This window comes from Neopelma chrysocephalum, unplaced genomic scaffold (assembly GCF_003984885.1).
Source record: "Neopelma chrysocephalum unplaced genomic scaffold, ASM398488v2 Primary Assembly neopelma1_96545, whole genome shotgun sequence".
Taxonomy (NCBI): Eukaryota; Metazoa; Chordata; class Aves; order Passeriformes; family Pipridae; genus Neopelma; species Neopelma chrysocephalum.
In genome coordinates, this window is record NW_020925190.1 from 244,364 (window position 1) to 271,907 (window position 27,544).

A 27,544-nucleotide genomic window follows, 5' to 3' on the forward strand; every position below is an offset into this window, starting at 1 on the left:
GAATTTTTAAAAAGAATGGAAAGTATTGATTTCTCAGGATTTTATTTGCCTTTTAGTTAATTTTCCAGTTTTACCACACCTAAATGCTCAATTTAAAATAGAGTAGCATAGGATGGTTTGGAAGGGACCTTAAAGACCGTAGGGGGAAGCATGTTGTTTTATAAATTGACAGTTCACTTGTTTAATTTGATAATTTTGTTGAAAGTTAAGTTTACCACTCTGTACCTTTTCACATGCTTTTTCTTTTAAACTCATTAATTTTTCAGCAAATCTGTTAAAATTTGTTCTAGTTGAGCTTACCCACTAAACGTTCCATGGTGCCTGTGTTTTCTAAAGGGATTTTCAAGTGGTTTGCCTCATTCACCAATTTAAGATCATCAGATAAACTTGGAACATCATGGAAAAGAAGTGTTGACACCATGTTTGAAATACAAATGTTACATATTCCTCTTATATAAAGGGGAAAAAAAACCCAAAACAGACCAAACCCAGCCCTCTAAATTACTGTGAGCCTGTCTTGCCATCTAGTGGCAGCTATTCATGCTCATTTTAGCTCAATCCATGTTATTCTAAAGTATTATTTTTAGCCTTGTTTGTCATAGTAGAGCTGACCTAATGCTTCAGAAGACCATCATTACAGTGAGGCACATGAGCAGAAAGGACTCTTCCATTTATCTTTCTGCCTAGCATTACTATTTATATAAATATATAAATAAATAAATACATAAATATAAAAAGAAATATGTGTAAAGTTAAACATTTAGATAGTGGTAATGAGCACAGTCAGTGAATTAAAAAATCAGTGAAATGCTTCTCTTGCATTTTGAAACAGAAATAGTGAACTACTTACCTATGTAAAGGAGATAGGTTTCTAAGCTGTCATGTAAGGCTGTAAAACATCTCTGTGATGTTCTGCTTTAGTTCACACTTAACACTGACAATATTTACAGTGAAGTCATGGTATAATACACTTTTAAACAATAGAGCTGCTGTTACAGATTCAGTAAATGCAGCATTTGATGAAAATAGTTGCAGTAGGGAAGATGGGGAGGGAGGACTCCTCCAGCACCCCTTTAAAGCCGTTTTGGAGTGAATTGTCCACGAAAGTGGTTGTTTGTGCAAGGAGTGAGGATTCCTGGTTCCAAATGTTTAAAAACATTTTGTTTATTTTTAACCCCCTTTGAGCTGTTCCAACTCTTGTCTTCCCTTTAACACTCATAAAGTTTCCTGGTTTTCCAGGGGTTTCTCTGTATTTTGTCTCCCACCTTCAAGCAGAAACACCTCATTATCCTCAGATCCTGCTCCATCACTCACCTTTGAGTGCTGACCTTCATGTTTTCCCAATTTTTGTAGCATTGCCTATACCTTTTTTCTTTTAAAGCTAAAATCCTTGCAAACAAACTGGGACACAACTGCAGAATTAGCTGGATTTGGCACATGTCCACACCCAGCCTCAATTCCAGTGGAGCAAACAGGGCAGTTGCAGGTGAAGGAGTGAAATGTTTGAGAATTTTGAGCAGAGCAGGCACAGTGAAGTCCCAGAAGCTTGAAAGCATCCTGGATATTGTGAAAATGCTGTTACAAAAGAATGAAATGTCACCAAAGCTACAAACACAGCCTGTGGGCAAAGATAGCAGCTTTGGTAGGCCTTGAGAAACTGTGAAAATAGAATTTAAAGGGGATGTTTTCTCCCTGGGTTTATGTAATTAATGCAGATAAGAAGAATTTTATTGTATTTTTTGGAATCTCCATTGTTTGTAAATGCATCCACCCCAGTGTATCAGACTGGGAATACCCAAGTGCATAATAATATTGGTATGTCTAATTTTTGCAGAATTCAGATCTATGCATTTTGTCCTCACTAGTATCATGCTGCATTTTAAAGTATTCAATTTTTAATATTATGACTTCTTAGATTATGTGAGAGGGTATTATCATTTGGCAAGATTTGTCTTTTTTTGTGTATGTGTGATTCCTTTTCTCTAAAATATGAGGAGTAAAGTCATCTTTAAAGAGAGAAGGATACCCAACATCTGCTGGCTTCGATAATTCGTCCCTGCAGTTCCACAATGGTAATGGTTTTACTGCTCGTAACTGTTGGAACGAATTAAAGCGGCTCAGCTTGAGCAGCTAAATCAGCTGTGAGCCCCCACCTCCCCTTCCAGGGGAAGAGGACACAAGTCATCTTCCCAGGAGATCTGTTCTCAGCTTTATATTTTCATCCTGAAAATTGAAATTCTTTGTAAGATAAACCTTAGAAATCTAAGGATAGTGACCATACACCAAAATTAGTGTTATATTTGCTGCTGAAGTGGTGCTGGAGAGAGTAGAGGAAGGGTTGTTATTTTTAAGTGATGCTCCTCTCTGCTGAGGTTGGTTCATGTTCATAATCTCACTTTTTGCAGGAGCCACAAGTGCTTGGGTTGGAAGCCAAAAAGGGTGACAGTGCTTTGGAATGTTGTATTTATTAAATGTAAAAGCAGGAGCAACAAACCTCAGCTTGTCATTGTCAAAGCTGCTCCAAAAGATCAGTCGTGTATCACAATCAGGTTCACTAAATTTAAGGAAATGCTTTCTCAAGCTCAAGTGGTCTGTGTGTTGTCTAAAGGGGTTTTTATTTTTTATTTTTAAATGTGATACATCTTGGATGTTTTGGCTTGGCAAGTTTGAAATACTGTATTTTCTGTAGTATTTGCATTTATTAAAAATTAAAATAAAAATATTAACCTGGTTTAAGGTGTATGCAGATAATAACTCTTCTAAAATTTGCATTTCTTTCAAAAATTCCTATAAGTCTCGTGTGCAGAACTTGGCCACTTTGTCTCTCAGTTACTAAATCTTGAGCATGAGATAATGATGTTTCCCATAAAGTGAAACAGGTATAATTACAGTGCAATTCCTAAAGGTCATCAATTCCTAAAGATCATCTAAGAGCACACCTGGCTTTAGGTTTGTTTCTTTTAAATAAGGTTTTATTTCTTCATCTTTCTATACCTAAGAAGGTATATATTGCAATATTTTTCCATATGGTGGATTGACTCTTGCATTTTTTTACAAGGGATAAATCATGGAATTTGTTTGAAATGCTGGCATTGCTGTAACTCGGAATTTAAGATGTGGAAAGACAAATGTCTCTGGAAGGCTTTTCAATTTAGGAAAAAAATATTAATTTTGCTCTATACTGTGAATTAAATTAGACCTCTTACCTCTTGCTGTTTACAGGTTGTCATTCTGATTTGGAAAACTATAAATATGGGAATGAATTTTCTAAGGGATCTTTTTCTGAAGGACAGAGAAGAACTTGCTCATGGTAGTAGGTATGGTCATCAGGAAAGGCCAACATAGACAGAAGTCCCGTCTGAGTGCTGAGAAAACACAATTTTACAGAAAATAGCGGAAGTAAAACCAGCTAGTTTGGTTTGCACCGGTAGATTGCAAGATATGTAGTATATAACCCAAATTTCACTGCTGAAATACTTCAGTAAAATACAAGCCAAAGCCCTCTAACACTGTGGTTGCCACTGGGAGAGCAGAGCAGGACAAGAAGGTACTGTAATTAGCAGGATAATTAACAGTAAAATGCAGTTGAATAGGAAAACAACTTTTAGTTCAGAATTGGTGATGACCTGTCCCTGCCTCACAGAGGGTAAGTTACATGTTTGCACTGATCTGATCTCAGAATGTGTAGTTTTGGGAGCTAATTGAGTTTAGTCCCGGTTAGAATTAAAAATGTGTTAATGAAGAGTGTCTTTAAAACTGTGGTGACTGTTCCTGCTGATGGAGATTTCACAAAAGAAAAAAATCATAGTGAAAACTAAATAAATGAAAAGTACATGAATTGTAAGGTAACTTGAATAAATTCAACTCACACTTATTTTGTGGTTCTCTGCTGGTCCTTTTCAGGAGTTCAAACCCTCATTCCTTTGAGAGGGGTTTAAATTTCCATTTCAGAATGGAAGTAGTAGTTGTAAAGCACCTCTAAAGCATTTTCTAAAATATAGGAGTCTTAAGGAGTTGTATCACAATGTTGCCTACCCTAATAAGAAAATGAAATAAAAATATCCAGCAGTCTTATTTTTTACCATTTGGATGGAAAAGAGGAGGAGGAGGAGAAATAATAATAATAATAATGATAATAATAATGATAATAATAATGATAATGATAATAATGATGATGATGATAATAATAATAATAATAATAATAATAATAATAATGTAATACCAAACCTTTTAACTGGGAATAGAATTTGAAAACAAAAAAGATGAAGGTTAATTGTATTTTCACAGATAGAACATGTAACTTGGCAATTCATTTTTTAACAGGGAGAGGAGAACAAAGATTTTTTACTTGTTTCACTTGTTAAAATTTAGAACTTTAATTTTAAAAAGAAAGAGATTGAGTCATTTTCAGAATTCCCATATGGGATATAACCCTGTCTCTGGCAGCTTCAACCCTCTTCCAATATCTGCTCTTCAAGTAGCTGCACAATTAATTTAAACTTATTTGTTGTATTGTGTGCAAACGAAGCTTGTGTTACGTTTTCAGCGTCTAGTGATAAGTAGTGTTTAGTGTTTGTGCTGGTGGCGGTGACTGAATTACACAAACCAATTAATACCATTTCATACCAAGTGCTAAAGCTCTGTCTCACCCTGTGCTTTTTAATTTGTGTGTGTTGTTCCCCTGAGAGATGTTTTTCATTTTAAAAGCATCATCCATCTCTCAGGGTTTGTGTTGAAACATGTAATTTGAGAAAGTTGATCTCAATTTGATAATGCAGGTTGAAAAAAATTAAAAAATATATTTACAGTCAATTCAGTCTCAATAGGAATTAAAATATTTCAGATTATTTATTTAGCCATGGATTATTGTAAATTTTGCAAGTTTACCTGAGTCAAAATATGATTGATAAAGGTAATGGCATGAGGGAAAAAAAAAGATAAAGATGTCAATGCAAAAAACCCTCACCCATGTCTGGAAGGAAGTAAATTGTAATTCCAGCTTCTGGAAGGGAAGTAAATTAAAAATAAAAATAGATTTATTGAAATCTGCTATGCTTAGTAGAACATCATCTTTTAAATCCTTTGTTCCACCACTATTAGGTAAAGATAAAACTAAACCACGCCATATTTTATAGCTGCCTGAACAACTAAAAGAGAGTAAGAATTGCACAAGTGGCAGAGAAACATCCCAGCTTCTGTGCCTTTATGACATCAGCTTCCTGCTGGATATTTTTTTGTGAAATCACATTTTCTGCCACCCACATATGGGCAGTGAGACCACCGTGCTGCAACATTGATTCTTCAAAGACTTCCATACTCAGAAAATTGATTTCTCTTCATTCTCTTGTGTAGTGGACTAAGAAAAATAGAATTTTACAAGACTTTCACATTGTGTATGCACACACAACTCACAAAATTGCATTAAATACACAGATATGAGATACCCTTTACTGTCCCTGTACACAGTCAATTGTTCTTTATCAGAAAGATAACAAAAAAGTGCTACAGCTTCTGGCACATCATTTATGTTCTTGAATTTGTCCTCTTTTAAAATATTTTAAACAATTCAACATTACAGGATGCTGTAAATAAGAGCAAAGAGATTATTGAAGTTAACATTTCACATCTTGATTTTATTTTGTGTAGTCTCATTTTAGTATTTTTTTAGTATTCTAATTATTTTCTCCTTTTAGGTTTTTGGGTTTTTCTTTTTTTCACTCAAGGTTGATAAATGCAAATATTCTGTGGCAATTACACAAAAGGTTTTTCCTTTCTGACCTCATTTTCACCCAGTTAAGTAGAAGCTCCTGCTTTCTTTGGTCTTAGTTGCCTGATGACTGACTTCAAGATACTTTTTGTGGTGCCAAATTACTGAATTCCATACCTGCAGGCAAGAATTATGATATGCTGGTGTCAGTAGGTGTGTTGGTGGCATCTCCATCTCATACATGACTTAGATATGGCATATCTTAGATATTTTGTTTTATTCATATTATTTTTGTTTTTTCCCTTGTTTGGGGTTTGTTTGGTATTTGGTTTGGGCTTTTTTCCTATTTTTCAGTTTGGTTTAGGTTATTTTTGGGTTTTTTTTGTTTGGTTGGTTGGTTGGTTTTGGTTTAGAGGGTTTTTGGGGGAATGGTTGATGTTTTGTGTTTGTGTCACAGGTGTTTTGTGTTTGGGTCCAAGTCTTCAGCGTGCACAGAATTAATTTTTATCATCAGAAACAAGTGCTGAGAGACCAATTCAAAGTCTGTGGCCACTGGTTTTGGTTTAGTACCAGGATTTTGGATCCACTGAGTTTTGGGGTGTTTGTGCTGCAAGAGAAGGGGAAGACAAAGTTCCCAAGAAGTCGATGAGAGAGGCATTCCTGCCATAAGAAATGTGAAGCCTCCCTAGACCATGGTAATGTCGCTAACTCCTAACAAAGAATTAGTAGAAAACTTAGTAAAACTAATTCAGAGACTAAATGTCAGGTGCTCTTATCAGTGACAAAGGATGGAGTGAAAAAACATGTGTCACAAACTTTCTGCTGCTTCGTGTCTTCCAGAATCCTGGTGCTTAATAATGTGATCTTGGAGACTTTAAAAAATGCTCCCACTGTAGGGAAAAGCTTTAACATATTTTCTTTAAAATGTTGGACAGAATTTCTTTGTTGTCTTGAGACATCTTGGTAGAATCTTTTTGTGGACAATCACGACATTGGTGGTGGAGAGGAAGAAGTTTAGTACAAATGACAAAAATAAGAATATTTAAGTTCTTAGCAGTAAAATTTTTGGGGTAAGCCAAACCATAGGAACTATTCGAAATCTATTAGTCTTGATGGCAATTACACCTGGATTCTCTTGTTTAAAGATCAGAAGAAGGTTTAAACATTCCACAAGCATGTTTAAGAGGAATATACAGATAAATGAACATTTGCAGTATATAAACCTTCATGTAAGCTTGGAAGGATCAGATTTTTTGCAAATCACACACTATTACATAATACTCATAGCGTGGTTCTACTCTACATTTTAGGAGAGTTGAGAGACACTTCTGATTTCCCCTTTATGAGCTGTAAGTAAAGATGAGTTTTGTTGCTGGATGAGGCAGTCCAAACCCAAGGTTCTCACTGGAGTGGCTGTGCTTGGTTGACCTTTGTGGAAATTGTTGAAATTCTGATTTCCTCACACTTTTACTGTTTTACAAGGGCCTGGCCACATGCACAGTCCTTTTCTCATTCTTTTTTTCTTATCAGAGATTCTCCCCATCAGAAGGTGCCCAAAGAAGTCTCCCTCTTCTACAGCACATCAAATGCCTTTTTATTAGCTTCTCACAATTGTTATTGAACTTTCTTCTCCAGTTTGTAAACCCTCTGTACTTCAAATTGCTTTCTCCTACTTACTTTATGTGTGTGTTTATGTAGTTTACACTATTTCAGCTTTCATCTGATTCCAGGATGTAAAAGGTTTCATTTATTTGTGCAAGATCATAGGAAAAATTTCGGCAGTAATTATTGGTGAAGTGATGGTATTTTCTGTGCTTAACTATTGCTGGACTTTATGAGTGTGTGCTCTCACAGTTAAATAACTTTTAGCTCCATATTTTCGCCTGGAGTTACAGGTACCCTGCCTGCCAAAGCCATCCTCTTCATCATCTGTTCAGTCAGAGGTTTTTGCCTTTCTCCTGCAGATTTCACATTTGCCACTAATCTTTGTAGATTTCTGGATTATTGTCACACTTTGAGGTGGAATAAGCAGAGATGTTAGATATGTTTGCTGGCAGTACTGTTTGTTTATCATGGGCTGTGAGGGAGTTCAGGAGTAGCCACGAGGCTTTAGAACCTCATGGGATGGTACAGCAGATTTGGGTATAAATTTGAGTTTGAGAGAGGAGTGTGAGCATGGAGGGATAGGAGGAGTGCAGCACTGAATTTATATGGCTGATGAAACCACCACAATTCTAAATATTTACAACAAAAACTTGGAGTCTATGTCTTCACAGGTTAAATTTTGTAGCTTATTATGAAAAAATGCATGAAAAATATTACTGAATTATTATGCTGTTCTTTACCTCTGGATTCTCCCAAGAACACTTTTCTATTCCAGGGTTCCCATCTTCCCCCCTTCACCAGTATAGATGTCTGATTATATGATCTGAATGGTCTATTATTCTTCTTTGTAATGCATTAAGTTATTTATATTCTCACAACTGCTGTAACAAAGTTTTAAGCAATATACCGTGATAGAAGTATTGGCTAAGAATTTTAAAATTTATTAAATTCCGCTAAACATTGTGGGACAATATCCTAAATACTCTATTTAGGCTGGATGCTCCAGCTGTGAGTGTGACAATGACCCAGTGTGGTATTTACAAGCTAAGTGGAATTATTTAGCAGTATTTCTTTTTTTTCCACAGCCTTTCATGTCCCCTCGGTACCCTGGAGGTCCAAGGCCACCTTTAAGAATACCCAATCAGGTAAGAATTTATCACTCCAGAGTGAGTGTTTGCTGTTTTATTTAATTCTGTGTAAAATGCATCAATCTCTCTACATACAAATTATGTTTACTTCACAGTAAATATGGAGGTTATTGGTGAAAAACAGATACCATGAAGTGCTCTGTGGCTCTTACAGACACTCTAAGGACTTTATAAAAATGTTGAATTCCCAGTTTACCCTCTTCCCTATAAAAGGATGCGTCTGCCAGCAAGACAGTAATGAGTAATGAGCTGCTGTTGGTCAACAGGGACCTTCACTGGCCCATCTATGAAAAGATAGTTCTGGAAGTGTAGAGAGCATTTATGTTCTTAAGTTCTCTATAGTGTTTCCAGGGCTGCCTCTCTTATTGTCACACTATACCCCAGTCTCATTTGTGGCTATTTTTTATATCCATGTGAAACAGTGTCAACAAATTTGTCTCTAGTTTGGCACAATATCACCAGAAAGGATGAAATTTAAATAGTATCTTAGCAAAGGTATTTGAGCCCCTTATCGAAGTATTTGGGTTCCACACCCTCTGTGTTCCTGGGTACTGCAAATCCTGGCAGGGGGGAGCTGGACGTGCTGAGTGGAAGCGCTGCCAACCTGCAGGTTTAGTTCCAGGAGTGTTGTTTTGTCTGCACACTGTGATATTTTCAGTTCAGAGCTGGAATGTAATCAGATAATGTCAGTGAATTACAGGTCTGGCTTCATTCATGTTATGCCATGTTCATGAATTGCTACTTTTAGCAGCACTACCATGACTCAGGTTACAGTGTGGATGGGCAGTGTGTGGAAGAAATGAACTATTATAGTGCAGCTTTAAGGCTCAAATGAGATGGTAGTTTGGTCCTCGTCTAGGGGGACATGCCCCTGCCCATGGCAGGGAATTGGAACGAGATCATCTTTAAGGTCCCTTCCAACCCAAACCACTCTGTGATTTTACTTGTTCTGTGATTTACATTTGTACTGAAAATTTGGTGGTGTTTTGAGTGCTAAATAGCACCCAGTGGATCAGCCACAAAGATCCATTAATAAAAACGATTTTCTACTTGACCAAACTTCAGTTAAGATCCTGTGAAAATGAGCCTTAACCCTCGTTAAGCAAACCCAAAGGGTAGATTAACAAGTGGGGACATTAAAGCACATTACTCTTGGCTCAGAAGAAACAGCCAGGAATTAAAAAATAAAATATATGTGTTATGTCTTTAAGATAAATTTCTAAGCATTAAGTGCTTTTCCCGGTGGTTTCCCTTCCTTCAGGCCCTGGGAGGTGTCCCTGGAAGTCAACCACTCCTGCCCAGCGGGATGGACCCCACACGGCAGCAGGGTGAGTTCAGCCACTCCAAATTACTACCCTCACAAACTTGCATATTTCTCCCTGTATTTCAAACCCTACTGCACTTCTTAAAGCTTTTTTTTTTTATTAGAAAGGATCAATTTGCTAAAAGTTGCCTGTGTATTGTGTAATTTTTAATGTGATGTGACTTTATTGCAGGGCATCCAAACATGGGAGGACCGATGCAGAGGATGACTCCTCCGAGGGGAATGGTGCCATTAGGACCCCAGGTACCTTCTACAGATGGGTTATTCTTACTTGACAGGCCTGTACATGTATTCCTCTGACTTTCTGTAACTTGAAGGTGCCCAGGATTTGTTTTCACAATCCCCTTCTAAAATAAACTTCAGTTTTACAAAAAAAAATTAGCTCCGAATTGCAGCTGTGCAAAATCCAGAAGGAAAAATATGTCATTTTCGTTAAGATTTGGAATTAAAAGGGGAATCCCTTCACTTGCTTATTTCAGAAAAATGTTTGCTGTCTTCCAAGACTGACATTGGTAAGGTAGACCAAGAGTGGAGTAGGTGTTCCCTCATCCTCCTCATGGGTAATTATGCTGATTAGGAGGAAAAATACTTCTAACTTAGAGAAACTCTTTGTACCAAAAATACCCCTGGAAATTCTGTGAAGTTCTTCTTTCATCCACTGTTATCTAAATTTTTGGTGAGTGCTGGAGAGGTTTTAATGTAAAACAAGATCCTCCTGTTGCCATTTCTTGCCCTTGTCCATCACGAGCAGATCTGTGGCTCTGTTTCAGCAGTGGACCAAGACAGGAAACAAACAGCTCTGGTGCACACCTGAAACACAAGTCCAAAATATTATTCTGCGTTTTGTCAGCACTCTCATTGAGGGAACCTGTAGGTGGTGGTGTTTCATATTGGTGCTGCCAGTGTTTTGTTTTACAGTGTGCCTGTTGTGCCCACACTTTGCATTTTCACTTCCCAATTTCAGATAATTTCTCTTGTGGATTCTTGTTTGGATAACAGCTACATTTTTAATGATTAAATAGCTTTGCCTTTCCAGTTCTGTCCATAACTGTCTCTACAATTTTGGGTTTTCTTGGTACAAACCGGTTATGCAGTTCCACACATCATCTGTGTGACCAACAAAACATTATTAAATACACTTCTCAATTTTTTCTGTAGCACTGAAATACATTTACCTTTTTTGGAGGTAGAAGGAGAAGCTTTGCTGTGCTGCCATGTGAGATTGAGCTGATCCTTTATGCAGCACCATTAGTCACACAGCAGGCAAATCTCATGCCAGTTTTTTTATGAGGATAATTTTCCCATTTTTGCTGTTGCTTAAAATCCAGTGGTTTTGTAAGTTTCTCCTTTCTTGTGCCAAACATCCTCTTAAAAGGTAACCTACACAAAGCTTAAGTTCACAAATTATTCTATAAATGGGAGTGCTCTTATTTTAGGACAAATGAGTAAATTTGTTTAGCAATTGCAGTAATTACAGTTAGACTGTGAGGTGGGACAGACTGTTCTGCTTATATCCCATTGAATAAAACCAGGCATAATTTACCTTTTTGTTTAAGTAGTAGAGTTCAACTTCTGTCATGATATCAAGGCATAAACTCAGGCTTTATGGGCATCAGGTAATTCATTTATTAGCATTGCTATGACATTAAGTATCATATGAAATACTCTTGATATTGGTTATCATAGACATGGGCTAGTGGAAGGTATCCCTGCCCAGGGGGTTGAAACTGGGTGGTCTTTAAGGTCCCTTCCAACGCAAACCCTTCTGGGATTCTATGATTTATTAGAATAATTGGAAGAGAGATGTAGTGGTTATGCTGTGTGTTATTAAAGTTATATGATATGGTTTAATTTTATACAAGCATAACAAAATCTAATTTAACAGAATACAGATTGACTTCCATGATATAGAAACCTCAGAACCTCAGACCAGATTTTTGATTTTCAACTCCTTTGGTTTAAAAGTCGAATTCATTATAAAACTTTCTTTGATGGCCATCAAGTTGCCCTCAACATGTGTAAATAATTTCTCCTGGAACAACTTTTACCATTCTTAGCCTATTTCTGTCATTTATAAACCTTCCTCCATGGGATTAACAATATCGGTTTTTTAAGTCAACTGTCAGGGAACTCCTGAAAGCATGAAAGGCACTGGCCTGTGCAGGCAGCAGTTCCATGGGGACATCATTAACCTGCTGTCCTTTCTTTCCCCCTCCTCTTTGGTTTTGTTTTTTTGTTTTGTGGTAGTCTGACCCTTGGTTGTCGTTGCAGAACTATGGAGGTGCCATGAGACCCCCACTCAACGCTTTAGGTGGCCCAGGGATGCCTGGGATGAACATGTAAGCACAATAATAACTCTTACACTATCTAGAAAATGTCATTATTTCGCTGTAGAAGTATCATTTGCAATAGATCAGATGAGGAGAACATGCTTTGATAACTAATAAATGAAATTTTAAGAACTGAACTCACAGTCTCTCAGAGGAAGCTTTGCTGTCCCAACAAGTCTGTACAAATACTCAGTTTCTTTCACAGATCAAACTTCAAATATTGGGAATATTTTGTCAGTATAATCACTGAAGAATGCTACAACTATGGTTCTTCTCTGTAAAATAAATCAGTACTTAATTTTAACAAAATAGCCATTGTCTAGAACTATTAAAAAAAAAAGATACATTTGAAAGAAGAAGTGGTGATGATTCTTTCCAATTGCTGTTTTTATTTCCATAACTACATTGATTTTCCCTCTAAACAGAAGAGCTTTATAGATATGAGTATATTTTTTCAGTTTTTCTGTGTAGTTCTGGGGCTGGATCATCATCTGGTAAAAATTTAAATAACAGAGTTCAGTTAAGCTGTACTGATTTATTCCAGGCATGGGTTTAGCCATGGGTCTGTATTATGCTTTTTATAACTGAAGACAACTCCCTTTTCTAATTGTGTAGAAATACTTCAGATGTAAAATAAGGAAAACACAGTGATATGCTTTTTATCATTATATCATAGACACCCATTTTTTCTCTTGTTTTTATAGAAAACATGAATAAAAAATTGTAATTTTCATTTCAAGTAGAGCTACCAACTTGAGAAAGTAAAAGAGGTGTTGAGATTGATAATAACGTTAAAAAAGAATAAATCTAATCCACCATATTCTTAATTTATTCTGATTTCTAGACATACCTTGAGTTCTTGAAGTAAAATTTAGAGTGGTGTGTTACTCCTATCATAGACATTACATATGGGACTCAAGTAATTCTAGGAGCCTTCTCAAGGGTAGGCATTTGTACTTTTAAATTAAATTGATGTAAAACAGATATTTAGATATTTGAAATTCAGTATGAGTGTAGAATAAGCACTATAGAGGATTTCCTCGGAAGAAGTCTGAATTATAAGAAAAGAAAATTAACTTCCCAAAATAAAATGTTGTAGAAGTAAAACTGAGGATAGATAAGATATTTTGAAGGTATTTTGTCCACACAAATGAGAGTTTACGTAGGAAAGGTAAGAAAAGAGGTTTCTGAATGACAGGAAGAATTCCTGGCCTACCAGAAAGAGAGAAGATGGATGGAAATGCTAATGTTGCAGCATTTAATAAGCACGTTCCATTAAACAACAGGGTTGCTGTGATCTGGTTTTCTTTAAATTGTATTTTCAGGACACCAGGGTTTTTCAGAGTTCAGTTAACACTGAAATTTCAGTGAAGACTCGTTGTCTGGTCAGTTCCAGCATTCAGGATCAGAGTTCATCAAGGATGGCCCATGGGCAGTGGCAGTGGATGGACTCAGCTGTACTAAATGTGTTCTCTGTTTTATCCCTTACAATTTATCTAATGCTTAGTGCAGGAAACAACAGTGTGAGTCACTTAGGGAAATTAAATTTCCAGGAAACAGGATAACTGCACGCTAGGGCTGTTACCTTTTAGTAACCTACAGTTGTCTTTACATACCTGTGTCTTTTCTTTACATGACAATTTTTCACTCTTCTGTTTAATGTTTTTCAACTTTTGGCAGTGTTCGAATCCAAAAATGTGTGCCTGCAGAAACAGCTACCATTTAAAAATCCAGTCTTCTCTTCTCGGAAGGCTCAAAAGGAAGCTGCTTTGGTCAAGAGCAGACCATCTGCCAAGTATAATTGTACATTTTTCTGGATGAAAAAGTGTCCTTTACCATCGAAAATGGCAGCCTGGGGGCTCATAGACAGCATTTCAGTCCATGTACTCCACTAATGCAGCACTCCTAAGTAATTTCTTCCTCTGTCATCAGTAATACTGTCAGATTTCTGTTTGAAACAGAAAAACCCATGTTTTTCTGCAGAATAACTTTATTTTATCTTTAAGTTTTTAAGCTAAGATTTGGTGTAGCCATTTTTAGAAGTGTCATGTCTTTGTGGGGGAAAAAAGTGCCATTTTTTGGAACAAAGAGGCAGATTTCAGAGAGCAGTGTTATGTTTCACTGATGCTTTCCTTGTGTGACGTGCAGTGCTGTCTCAAGCACTAAGAATATCTCAGTCATGCCTCAAAAAAAAAAAGTGTGATTTTGTCTTTTAACTTCAATTCACAAACTTGTGTCTGGATGTTTAATTTCCTATTGGAATATATTTGCCCCTTGGGAAACTAAAATTTCAGATTTTTATTTTTCTAAGCACCAGGATTGACATGACAGGACAACTAAGCTGAAATTGGTCATAGTGGTAAATACTTCATTAATTATTTTGGAATTGGTACATTTATAATAATGTTTTATGACTCTGTTGATGCTTCCAAAATAAACATTTACTGAAGGGCAAAAGACCTGCTTGCATTGGATTGAAAAAAACTGCAGGTTAGGGTTTTTTCAGGTGTGTTTTGTAAGCATTTGGCTCCACAGAATCCATATGGCTTTACAGCAGAATCTGCTGCAGTGATTTTTGTGTCTATTCTGAGACCTGGCCAATGAATTCGAAAATTCCAATGGCTTTTTAGATAAAAGGTGAGTTTCCTGGTCTAAGGGTAAATTCCTAAATTTATCTGAGTTATTTAATTGGCACAGAAACAAGTGCAGGGTTTTGAGGTCAAAACAGACTTTTAAGTGTTGTTACAAATATTCCTGATTTCTTTCTCTGAGAGGATCCAATAAATCAAAAGAAAAAAGAACAATGGGGGGGAATTAAAGAACAGTAATATTTCACCATCTCATGTTAGCATTGGAGAAATTGCTGAATATTTGACATGAGAAGTATTTCCTCCCAATGAATAAGGCAGAAAAGACCCTCACCAACATTCTTGATTTCCAACATTCCAACAATAATACCAGAGGAAATAAATCAGTTTTCAGTTGACTTTTTTTCTTTTGAGCTAATTCCTTTATAGTTTCATCAACAGTGTAATAAAAAAAAATAAGAATAACTATTAAAGCCCTCAGGCAACATAGACACTTAAGAGTTTTTAGTTTTGGAAGACCTAAAAAAGGGATAGGAAACTCTATGAACTCATTAATGAGGCGTGATTTTTTCTCTCTGTTTAAATCACTCCCCCATGCCTGGTGAGCTGTGGTGGTTAATGTTGCTTTTCTACAGCTAATGAGGCCAAAAGGCCATTTTAAATGTGGAAGTTTTGTCGTCTGCTCTGTTGTCACGACCTTCAAGAAGTGATTCTGTCTTGTTTATAAATAACAAGGAGCTCTTAATGCTGCCAGAAATAATTATGGTTACTGAGATACTGTGACTGTAAATATGGAGCTTTTACCTCTTGTGTGGCTTTAGTTCCCTCAGGATTGTTGAGAGATGAAGCCTCACCCCCAAACTATTTTTCTGAGCTCAGCTGAGAGTGAGAAACTTATAAAAACAGCAAGAATTGTGAGAAAAACATTCTCAATCTGAAGAGTTTTCTGGTTTTAATTAAAAAATTTATTATTGTTGTGGTGATTATTATCATTATTACTGGGTAATTTGTTTTGTTGTTTTTACCACCACCATCATCATCATCATCATCGAGGGGTTATAGCAACATATTTTTCATGGCCTGTTCTTTTATAAATTAGGTGTTCTCAAAGCATGTCTCATATAGCATAATTTTATATTTTATTTTTATTTTATATTTATTTACATTTAATGTATATATTTATTTTTAGTTTTATTTATTGCTATTTCTATTTATTTTATAATATATTATTATATATAATAATGTAATTTTCTCTTTTATGTAGCATATTAATAGCATAATTTCTGCTGGTGAAACCTTACTATATTGCAGTATTCTAGATCCATAATAAATTGCCTGCATCCTCAGTTCTTTAGGAAGGGGGCTTAGTTATGTGAGCAAGATCACTTGTTTTATGACTGAAAGTTTATTTGTTTTATGACTAATATTTATTAATTTCACAGTAAATAAATTAATCGACTCACCAACTGGTTAAAAGGCAGTGCAACAATGAGAATTCTGCTCTAGCATTTTAACTTGGTGTAGTTATGGTTTATAAACTCACTTTAGTTTGAAAAAAGCAACCTTCTTCCTTCCCTCGAGATAGATAATTTAGATTTTGTTCCCCAGAGGTGGTCAGAGGACGGGGACGATTCTGTGTCTCATCATTCATCTTCTGTTACAGGGGTCCTGGGGGTGGCAGACCATGGCCAAACCCAACCAATGCTAATTCTGTAAGTACATATTAAACATATATTTGACATCTTGTATTTAGGGAAGTATCTTTACGTCAAGTCCAGCACTTCCATAGCATGAAGGTTATCCTGGGATCCCACATGAGCAGCAGTGCCTGGTATTTCTTCAGAAAACACAAAGTTTTCATTGTCATTCAGGGATCACACATCATTAGTTTAAAAACGTCCATTTTTGGCATTTGCACTTGAATAAGGTGGGTCTGGCTTTTGCTGTTAAACAGTTCTTTCTTTTTTCTCAGTTTTGGTATTTTAATTCTAGTAATGATGATTGGGGAGGAGGAGAGCTGAAACTCTTCCTCAGTTTTCTTTTGCGTGTAGGTACCTGATTAAAATGGATATTTTTCAGCTGATAGTTGAAATATGTTCATTCTCTGAAATTAATTGATAGTCCAGTAATAGGTGTATTCGTAACAATCAGTGAATTGACAAGTTGTCTGTCAAGAAATTTGTATTTGTCAGCACAGTTGCTTCTCCTGCATCAGCACTGGCTGGAGCTACTTTGGAGAGAATAATTGCAAAGGCTGTCATAAAGAAGAAAATCAGATTATTCACAAGATTTCTCCAGATATCCTCTTTAACAAACACCACACTTGAATTTGAAATGAAAACTGTCCTTGGGAAAAAATAAAAGATAATGCAAAGAAATAGAGGTGTCTTCTGAGGTGAAAGATATGACAGTTTTCTTTCCTTTTATGGTCAAGATTTTAATCCAAATTATGTATCTGTAAGAATGTACAAATTCATTTCATGCTTGGATGGCTCTGAAGTCCTGTGGACTGAAATGCAAATATGTGCTGCTGAAGCTTATAAACCTTAAAAAGTATATTGCCTTAATAATAGTAAACCTTTTGATATTTTAATATTTTTATAATTAATATTTTAATAGTGCTGAAAATATGTTTATTTTGATGACAGAGTAATTTTTCCCATAATTTTAACTATGTGTTTTAATTACCCTAATTAAAAAAACAAGCATTAACCTGCAGCTGCAGGGACTCCCGTGTTACTGCAGAGGAAATCAGTGTTTTGTTTCTGTTGATATTACAGATACCTTACTCTTCAGCATCTCCTGGAAACTACGTAGTAAGTACATTTGTGTGTTTGTTTGTTTGACATCGCATTTTATTTAGGCGAAAAAACCCAGTCCAGATGTTGAGAGGAGTCCCCGTATATTGGTTGGGAGCAGCACATCTGGTCTGCACCAAGGTGTTTTTTCAGCCATTCCTGGTACAGATGTGGGTGTTCTTTAGTAGGACCATTATCAGTCTGGTCAGAATTGCCCTGAGTGCTTTTTGACTCCACTAAACATTTTTATAACTAATACAAATGTATTGTCTTCAGTAATAATGGGCAAAAAAACCTCTCAGCTTTCTGGGTGACACAGTGTTTTGTCTGAGCTTCTGAACTTCTCTAGGAAAAAAATATTTATGTATAGCACTGGTTTTTGTCTCTGTCCCCAGAGATAAACCTTATTTATTGTTTTAGGCTCTTCATTGTTGTAGTTATTGTTGTATTCGGATTATTTGTGTGTCTGATGAACTTTCTAAGATAGATTGTGTGGACTGTTTTTATCACATGTATAGAACTAGTGTCACAGGGTAATAAGAGAGAATTACGTATTTAAAAGCAATTTATTTTGTCCTTTATTTATGCAGTTAGCTGTGGAAAAGGTTATGATTCCCACAAGTGTCCATAACTGTGGTCCTCCTTTTGCCACATGTTTAGAAGAAACAGCCCAAACCTGCTGATCTCCAAACCAGTTCCTTTAACTCAGAACTTCACACATTTCTTTCTGTGTGGAAGAGGTTTGTGGGTTTGCTCTCAGCATTAGTGACCAGTTATTGTTGGAGATCTTAAAGGTATTTTGGGAATATTTGGCTTCATGGAAAGCAAGTGTTCGGGGATGAGGGAAGGCCAGAGAGCTCCTAAAAGAAGGCTTTTTGTCAAAGGATTTGTCATCTGGAACTACACACTGAGAACTTCTCTATGTATAATATATTAATATATAAGCACTTCTAGAAATATATAAGTATATATAACATATATAAATGCACAAATATAGAAAATACATAAATATAAATATATTCTCAACATGAAAATAGTTGATACCAGAAGGGTTTGTAAGAGAAGAAAATAAACAAACAATGAAAGTAAATGCAAATTTACAATTAGAGGCAAAAGTTAATGAAGACAAGTAACTTTTCTGATAAATGGTCAGTTAGTGGTTTCTACATCTCTTTATGTGATGTTGAAAAATACATAGAAAGACATTAAAAATCAAGTTAGTGAGACTTAGTGCACAGGTATATGGATAAAAAGTACATGGATAGCCTTTCATGCCTAGATATGGATAAAATATGGTTATGTTTATATGGATAAAAGCTTATGGATAAAAAGTATATGGATAGATACCCTGTAAGCAGACAGGAACAACCAAACCCTTTTATTTGCTGCCACTGAAAAAAAAATATTCCTGTCTGAAATAGTATGTCTACTGTTTTGAATTATAACAAAAGATATAAAGTAATAGTCACATGGCAGTGGAAAAATAATGTATTACTAGCAATCTGACTGGTTTTTATTATGGAAAGTTAATATGTAACTTTTATTGACACAGACATTTTTACCACAGTGGAAGTTGGTAGTTTTTCACGTTACTTAAAGATATTAGTGGCTCTGCAAACATAGGAAACAAAACATTATGGTTCTGTTCTTACTAAATGATTAGGATTCTTAGAATAAAATTCCTAGAGAAATTCTGTAAGAACCCTAAAACTCCTGTTTAACAGCCAGAGTGGTTTGTGTGCTTAGTCCTGAACAGATTTGTGACCCGGAAGTACCCGAAACTTTAAAAAAACAGGTGTTCCTCGCTGTTTTTTATGTTTGAGGATTTTTTTTAATCTTTCATTTCATGCTAACTGACATTTTTTCCTGTCTCCAGGGTCCTCCAGGAGGTGGAGGGCCACCAGGAACACCCATCATGCCTAGTCCTGCAGGTACTGAAATGTACTTGGAAATTATAAAGTCATAACAGATTTTAGGAAGCACACAAATTATATTTTTTAATAAAGTGTCAGATAATAAATTATTTGATTTATATTTTCTGCATCAGGTTTTTCTTCCCCTACTTGCTGTCGTCTGCAGCACTGAAGGGCAGGGAACTTTCCTAACTGGCCATAAAAACTTACCACACCATAATATTATTTTCATTAAATACAATTCCACATAATTTTGTTTTTTTTAAAAAAAGCAACCTAGGGTAAAGATGTTTTGAAAGTTCTATTTTCCAAAGTGTGAAAACGCTTAGGAATTGGCCACCCACAAATTTTGCCAAAGTATTTACTCTCCCCTGAGACAAACAATTCAAGGATTCCCACAGTCTAACCATCCCATGTGTATTTTTCATGAGCTAGCAGGACATGGGCAGAGCCAGGGATGTATCTTGAATAAAGAACTTTTTGCCTACCTCATTGAATAATAACTTAAAATGCTGATTTTACTTTAGGCTGAACGCCTTTTGTTTCCCCCTTTTCCTTGGACAGCATGTTTGAATGTTCTAGTGATTTATAGTGCTCTGTATATAACTCAATTATTTATTTTAATTAATGCTTAGAGAGTCATTTGGGGAAGATGAAGCTGTAGACAAAAGCCTTGATTTAACTTCCCTGTGTACACAGAAATGCACTGGATGTGGAATGGCCTTGTGCAGGGTCTGGGTACAGAGTGCTGAGCTCTCTTTATTCTCTCTGCAGAAAAAAATTGCTCCAAGGTTGCCAGTATTTTCTGTTAAATCATGCTGTACCTTTAGGGATGCATTTAGACTTTCCTTAGATTTTCAACATTTTGGAGGGGGGGGTTGAAGCATTGCACCATGGTATACCATAAAGATCCATCAGACAAAGCCTCCCTCAAGAGTGAGGATTGTTGCACAGTGTCCCACTGAGGAGCTGGATATACCCAAAATCAAATAGACTGACAGGCATGAGAGTAAAAAACTTTCACTAACTCACAGTCTGTGTAAGGAAAAGTTGTTTTATCTTTTCTTACAGATGGAAAACAAATTGCAGGAAGCATTGATAAGAAACAAACTCCTGTTTTATAGAGAATATTGAAGATGAGTGAAGTAATTTAGGACTCCAGGAAACAGCAATATGGAATTAAATAGTTACAGATACTTGGTTATTTATAAACTTTTTAACAGTCATGCATAAAAACTAGAGACCAGAGGGTAGCTACTGAGGGACCATGGCAATTTTTTCTTTTCATAGCTCTGTTGTGTGGCAGGAATGGGTAGAAAGGGAATAAAATCTTCCATTATCTTGCCACTGTGTATCGGGGATCCAGGCGTAGAAATGACAGGATATGTATTAGGTGAGTAGTTTTATTGAAAAGTGTATATTAGTGCTTAAAATAATATCTCATTACAGATTCAACCAACTCTGGAGACAACATGTACACTTTAATGAATGCTGTACCTCCTGGACCCAACAGACCTAATGTAAATATTAATTTAGCTGTATGTTTCTTTGAATTATGCAGCCTTTTGTGTATCCAAATATTGCATTTCCATCAGGTGTCATTATTGCTAAGTTTTCCATTCTTATGGGTGGCCTTCAGTTGTGGGCCTTTGGGAAAAAATCACCAGTGGAACTTAAAAATAATTTTCTATAAATACTGATAAATCATTATGCAGTAAATTGTAGATTGTTTTTGCCATAATGTTAATGTCTTTAATTTTGTGAAGAGGTAAATTTAAGGTTAATATATGAAATTAGACAGAAACTGCTCAAGTTGCAGAGGTAATGTGGAGCAGTCAGGGTTTGAAAGCTGGTAATTAATTACTTAAACTAATAATTTAAGGGAGTAATAAAGTTCCCTGTAACTTCAATGGGAGTAGGGCTGGGTCAGCACCAGCAGGTTGGAAAGTCATACATATAGTGTTTAAGTAAATAATAAATTATTCGTAAGTTATAGACCAGCCTACAGAGGTGACAGTCTCCAAAAATCATTAAAGTGACCAAAAGCAATGATAGTTTTCTGTCGTCACGTGGAAGACCTTCTCTTAAAGGTCTGAATGGAACTTGAGAGTCCCTTCTCATTCAGAGCTGGGACTGTGAATTTTTCCTTTACTGTTTTTATTATTCCTTTTGAGGAATATTTTCTCTTTATTAGGTTGTCTAAAAAATATCGGCGGAGGGGCATGGACAAATGCTCACAGGCCATTATGGTCAGCAAAATGTCAGCTTTATTAGAGAAAAGACAGCTTATATACTGCTTATGACACACAGACATGTGATTCTTCTCCAGGCTACATTGGATACATAAGGAAAACACACTGCGCTGTACAATACTAATTGGACTACAGCAGGTGTCCATAAAACTTGTTTGCCTGCCAAAAGAACTCCTCCTTCACCTTGGCACAAGAGCTGCAGCCATATTAGTGGCGCAGTATTTCTTTACTATCTGCACCCAGCCATGCCAAGGCAAAGGTCTCAGAAATGCAATAGAAATTGTTCACATAATTTCTGTATCCCGACAAAAAAGTATTTCTACAGTTTTTAATGTCTACTCCTTTTGTAGTTTCCCCTGGGACCAGGGTCAGATGGGCCGATGAGTGGACTGGGTGGAATGGATTCACATCATATGAATGGATCATTAGGTAATGACAGTAACTATTGACAACGTGGTGAATTGTCAATGGCAGTGCTATTTTCTGTGGCTGGTTCTTGGAGTTCTGTGGATGAAAGTGTGTAAAAATCTCCTGAAAACTGGAAAAGCTGAAACAAAGGGAGAAATTTAAAGACGAGAAAAAAAAGCCATCACCTCCCTTAGCACTATACTTTTTCGGAACAATTAAAATTCAGCAGTACACACCTATTGCTAATAAAATTACATTTTTTTTAAAGAAAGAATGTCTGTGAAATTTTAGATTACTTTGCAGCCTCTATTTACCTATTTCAATACTAAAATGGATTCTTGGTTTAATTAATATTGATGCACATTGCATTCAGATCAATGAAAACCTGTGTAAAAGGCAGCCACACCTTCTTTCTGTCACTTTCTACAGCCTGATTTCTTAGCTAAAATGAAAAATTAAATTGAAACAGTTGTGGGAGGATTTTTACATGTACCTGCTATACGCTTAATTATTTTCTTGGACCTCTCCAGCCTTTTTGACCACAACCCTTCTGTTGGATATCTGTTCACAGCTCTTGGTGATGAGAAAGAAATATTTTCCCTATTTCCACCAAAAATTATCCTTTGGACTGTGAGAAAATAACTCTTGATAACATCTATGTATATGGTGTTTTTATAGAGAGGAGAAATCATATTCCTTTTCAGCCTTGATTTGCATGTCTGTATCAAATAGTGAACTATTTCAGTCTTCTCCCACAGCTCCATTTTTTGATTGTTTTCCTGGGATGCTCTTCTAGTTTTGCATTCAGTACTCTTCCAGAATTTGTCTTTCCTGAAAATAGGTGTCTTTTGCTGCTAAAATAAGCTTTTCTTGCTACATCCATCCTAAGGTTGCATTTCCTTTATTCTTGGCTTTACCTGAGAACTACAGCATGTGAAAAAATTAATAGTCTCATACTGATTATATTTCATTTCATTTGGTTTCTGTTACTCTAGTTTTCAGGATCATCTGGTTTCTTCTAAGAGATACTGTCATCAGTATGTGTAATGCAGCAAAAGTTGATGTAACCTCAAATTAATTGATTGAATTGATTATACTGACTATAAACTTTTCCTAAGTTGATTATGGTTTAAAATATTTCTGATACACTATATATTTTCTATGAAAAATAGTACAGGATTAACTTCAGTTCAAAACTGATTAATTGTCTGTTTTACTTTAAGGCTCAGGAGACATGGACAGTATTTCCAAAGTGAGTATCTGATCAAATATTTAGAATTTTTAGAATGTTCCACTCTAAACTATTTTCCCTTGTCTCTGTTATGAAGCTCTTTGTTATGCATCTTTATTTTATTATATCTATATTATGTATGATTGTACCCAGTCCGTAATCTGATTTATCACTGTAGTTTTCAATACTATGAAGATAAATGGAAACAGTTCTGATAATCAACTCCAGTTAACTGTAAATTTGGGACAATGTCTTTAGGATATTGCAGGATTGCTTTTGCCACCTCTGTAAGGTAGTGTTAATATCCTAATCATTAGGTTAAATATCCTAATCATTAGGTTTAGTTCCAAAAAGCTGGATTTAGAAGCAGTTTCAGGAGAAGCCCTATTTTGCTACCACGACCATTAGTTGGAAATGGATGTGAGTTTAACCTGCAGGGGTTTTCCATCTACAAAAATAATGCTGTGATTGTGTGCGTCACTTCTGTAAAAATAGAACTGCTACATACGTGATCATCATTAACTTGGGAATTAATTAACTTGTTTGGTAAAGTGTCATAAATAACAAGGACCCTATATTCTTATATTTTGTAACATCTTCAGGCTCGGCAGAAAGTTAAGTGATGGATGAAAATGACCATGTTGCCCCAGTTGTGCTGTGCTGGGCCGTGCAGTGATGGGTTCAGTAAAATCCTCCAGTGATATAATCACCATACAGCACCTTTTTAATTAATGTCTGTGGTTTTTCTTCAGTATTTTATTGCAAACTGAAACATTTTTTAAGAAAAAAAAAAAAAAGCCCAAGCATTTTATTTTCCATGGGATAATTTTTAAATCCAGTATTCAACTCAGAGGCATTAAGTACGTGCTAGTACAAGTGGCAGGAGCTCTGAAAATTTGGGTACAAAAATTTACCTGTAAGTCTTATAACGTGTTAACCTTAATGAATAACTCACAGGAATCACATTTGCTCTGTCTTCAAATAACTGAAATAAAAATGCTGCTAATTTCAGGTGTAGAGAGTTGTCCATAGAAAATGAATTCAGTCAGTATCAGTACAGCTCACAGAATCCAGAGTTTTCTACAGAAGATTTTGATTTAACTGGCTGAATGCCAGAGCATAAAGTTTTTATGAAGTAGATTGGGGAGGATGGGAATAAATTAACTGAAATGATGCATATTAAATAAACATCAATAACCAGTGTTTATTGCAATGCCCATGGAATTTGTGAAGGCATCAAGGACACACTTCACTTGGAAGAGCCCAGTTCGTGCTCCAGTGCTGGACCCCAACTGGCCATAAAAGCAGCCTGGAGTCACTATAAAAGGGATTTTGTCAGGAATTTGACCCTTTGGGGCTGGTGTGCTCTAGTAGTGGCAGAATTTCAAAGCTTAGTGCCACACAGAGCAAGATAAAATAGGGGCAAATCTCCCAGGAATGAGCAGAAGTGCGGGAGCATTATTAAAATAAATGTGACAAGGCCTTAGTGGGTTTAAAACTTTATATTCATGGATTGTAAGGCCAGAGGGACTGACATGGTTGTGTAGTATGACCTCCTGCATCACACAGGCAACAGGGCTTCCCTGAATTAATTCCTACCTAAGGTACAATAACTGTGGTTGAGCTAAAGCAGTAGATATCAATGGTTTTGATCTGTATTTCCTATATACTTGATCATATTTCCTATATACTGGCTTCACTGTATAGCAGACTTAACTGTCTTATGTTAATAAACTCATTAGGCTTTTAATTGTCACCTATGTAATTAATTTTGTATTTATATTGATATTGCATCCAAGTTTTTCTAGGTTAAAAAAAAAGCCAAGGGAAGAACTATAATATATGTAAGCACTTGATCATGAAGTTCATTACTTCACTCCTCCCTTTCTCCAACTTCTTTTTTTCCATCACGAGTCTTCTAAGCATCCCTGTCTTTAATAGGGATGGAAAGGGAATTGTCTGTGCCCCAGGCATGGTAGGGAACTGCAAATCAGCTTTGTAAAGGCACCTGACTAATTGTGGTGTGTGCAAAATGTGAGCTGTTGACTCAGAATAATTTCTCTGACAATTACCTTGTTTCACCCATTCTCTTCCTGAAGGTTGGAGAGGTAGTTGTGCACTTCTGTAAGGAAAAAAAAATTATTTTCAGGAGGTTTTAGGTTGTTACTATTTCAGTAAATTATGACCACAGTGAGCAAAGAGTCCAGGGACAGGCCCTTGAAGAGGTCTGTGCAGACCAGATCCATCCTATGTCTTCCTCTAAGTACCTGTTTCATAATTCGCATATGCAAGGCACACACTCACAGAGATGGCTGCATTTAACCACATGATTTAATGTGGTGGCAGAACTTTCTCATGCACCTGCTGCAACCTTCTATAGATTTTCCTGACTTCAGCAGAAGCGGATGCTGGCTATGACCTGAAAACAAGAGTTACAGGTAAACAATCCTTGCTTCAGGGAAGAAAACATTACTTTACAGGCTAAAATTAGTGAGTGAATCATGCAGAACCCCACAGGGGCTGATTTTTCTTCCTTGAAAACCCCATTGCATTGCACAGTGCACCTGAGTGCACCACAGTGCTGAGTGAAACATGCGTTTGGCACACATGGTGAGGCTGAGAAGTGAACTGGAATCTTCAACACTTATTCTTATTTAACAGAACTCTCCCAGTAATATGAGCATGAGCAACCAGCCTGGCACTCCCAGAGATGACAGTGAGATGGGTGGAAACTTCCTAAACCCTTTCCAGAGTGAGAGTGTAAGTATTTCATTACATTGGTTGGTGGCTTGTTTTACTTTGTGAACCTTTATTTCTGACTTTTTGTTTTAAAAAAAGAAAAACTACAAGTTTTGTAGTGTGCTTGTAGTGCATGTTTTTTAATAGCTTCTAAATTTGAATAAAAAACAAAAGTTGGGAGGTGTAGGTTTACTGCAGAAACGATTTTTCTGGGTTAAGAGGTCAGTTGTCAGTGAAAGAGCAGGGTTTACACTGAAGTATGTGATTAGAGCATCAGTAGATTCCGTGTTGCAAATATACCATGTGCTATTAGAGCCATAAAAGGCAAAGGTTCCCTCTAGCGTTCATTCCAGGGCAAATTATGCCTTTTTTTTTTTAATGAATAATGCATGAGGTAGCAAAATGTGGTGTAAAATACGCTACAGAGCAAGACTGTGGTATTTCCATGCTCATGTGCCTGAAGTTGGGTTTCTAAATCCATGTTTAGGTCTCTAAATAGGAGTGTAACTTCATTAACTACTAAGTGGTGGCCTGCAGCTCAGGAATTACGGCGAGTAAACAGTTTTGTTAGATTTCAACGCAGTTGAACTCCATGGCAAATTTCATGTGAATCAGATTTTGAGGGTTTTTTGGGGGTTTTCTTCTTTCACTAGTGGAAAGGAAGAGTTTCGGCATGTTAGCTGTTGGTGGGCACACACTCAGGTTGTGTGGAGTGTTAGAGAAAATTGTCTTGTACAACCCAAAAAGACCAATGTTTCAGTGTCTGCCAAAACCACAGAGCCTCCATTTAAACGTGATCCCCATTCATGGCAACCCCTGACTCTCAGTTTGGCTGAGGGCATGCAGGCCAGGTCACCAAAACATGGGTCATGGGAAGAAGAGGACATCAGTTGTATTCCAGAGAAAATCAGTGTTTTCAGACACTTACTGGATTCTAGGTGCTCCTGGATGCTGTTTTCCTGCCTGGAGGAACCAGGGACCTACTTTTCTCAGGGTTTTATTGAGTCGTGTGCCTACAAGGCTTCTGTTACACATCCCAGGTACATTCTGGTCTGCTCCAGGTACCAGTTCCTCTCCAACACAGGTCACACTGTTGTCCTTGGGAACTGCCTTCTTTCTGATTCATATTTTGCCACCTGGCTACTCAGAAAAGGCATTATCATAAAGTCCTTTCTCAGGCAGATTGTCTGTTCAGTTCACTAGGAGTTTTGGTTGGGGTGGGGAAAGGTGCTTGGCTAATAACAAGTTAAAAATCCTAAACACCTTGAGACTGTCAATTTATTCCTTGTCCAAAATGTTTCCCCACTTGAGCAGGTGCTTTGCTTTAAGCTTTCTGAGCTGGAGTCCATTCTGTGTAGCTCAGATGACAGGGAAGACCCATTCAAAACACTTTTTCTATAAGCTTGGACACTTGGAAATGGTCAGCTTGCAGCTCAAGCCTTGGCAGGATATTTATGGCATACCTAGTTTTACAAAGGCAAATTTATCTTTCTGTTTTTCA

At 36.5% G+C, this 27,544-nt stretch overlaps 2 protein-coding genes across 9 annotated transcripts in view; one reads left to right on the forward strand and one right to left on the reverse strand.

Annotated features, from left to right (window-relative positions):
• ATG10 (autophagy related 10) overlaps positions 1 to 27,544 on the reverse strand; it is a 528,134-nt gene that overhangs the window by 209,551 nt on the left and 291,039 nt on the right. The gene's annotated exons all lie outside the window — the stretch shown is intronic.
• SSBP2 (single stranded DNA binding protein 2) overlaps positions 1 to 27,544 on the forward strand; it is a 135,547-nt gene that overhangs the window by 95,384 nt on the left and 12,619 nt on the right. For 3 of the 5 annotated variants that reach the window (XR_003538412.1, XM_027708816.1, XM_027708818.1), the window contains 11 exons: positions 8,398 to 8,457; positions 9,722 to 9,788; positions 9,957 to 10,027; positions 12,032 to 12,123; positions 16,366 to 16,414; positions 17,483 to 17,518; positions 19,377 to 19,431; positions 20,863 to 20,933; positions 22,016 to 22,094; positions 23,297 to 23,325; positions 25,966 to 26,064. Coding sequence is in view for 4 of the 5 variants with exons in the window: in XM_027708816.1 (XP_027564617.1) it covers positions 8,398 to 8,457; positions 9,722 to 9,788; positions 9,957 to 10,027; positions 12,032 to 12,123; positions 16,366 to 16,414; positions 17,483 to 17,518; positions 19,377 to 19,431; positions 20,863 to 20,933; positions 22,016 to 22,094; positions 23,297 to 23,325; positions 25,966 to 26,064 (708 nt within the window). In the remaining variant the exon portion in view is untranslated. The remainder of the gene's footprint in view (positions 1 to 8,397; positions 8,458 to 9,721; positions 9,789 to 9,956; positions 10,028 to 12,031; positions 12,124 to 16,365; positions 16,415 to 17,482; positions 17,519 to 19,376; positions 19,432 to 20,862; positions 20,934 to 22,015; positions 22,095 to 23,296; positions 23,326 to 25,965; positions 26,065 to 27,544) is intronic. The other 2 variants (XM_027708817.1, XM_027708819.1) reach the window with 1 other exon arrangement.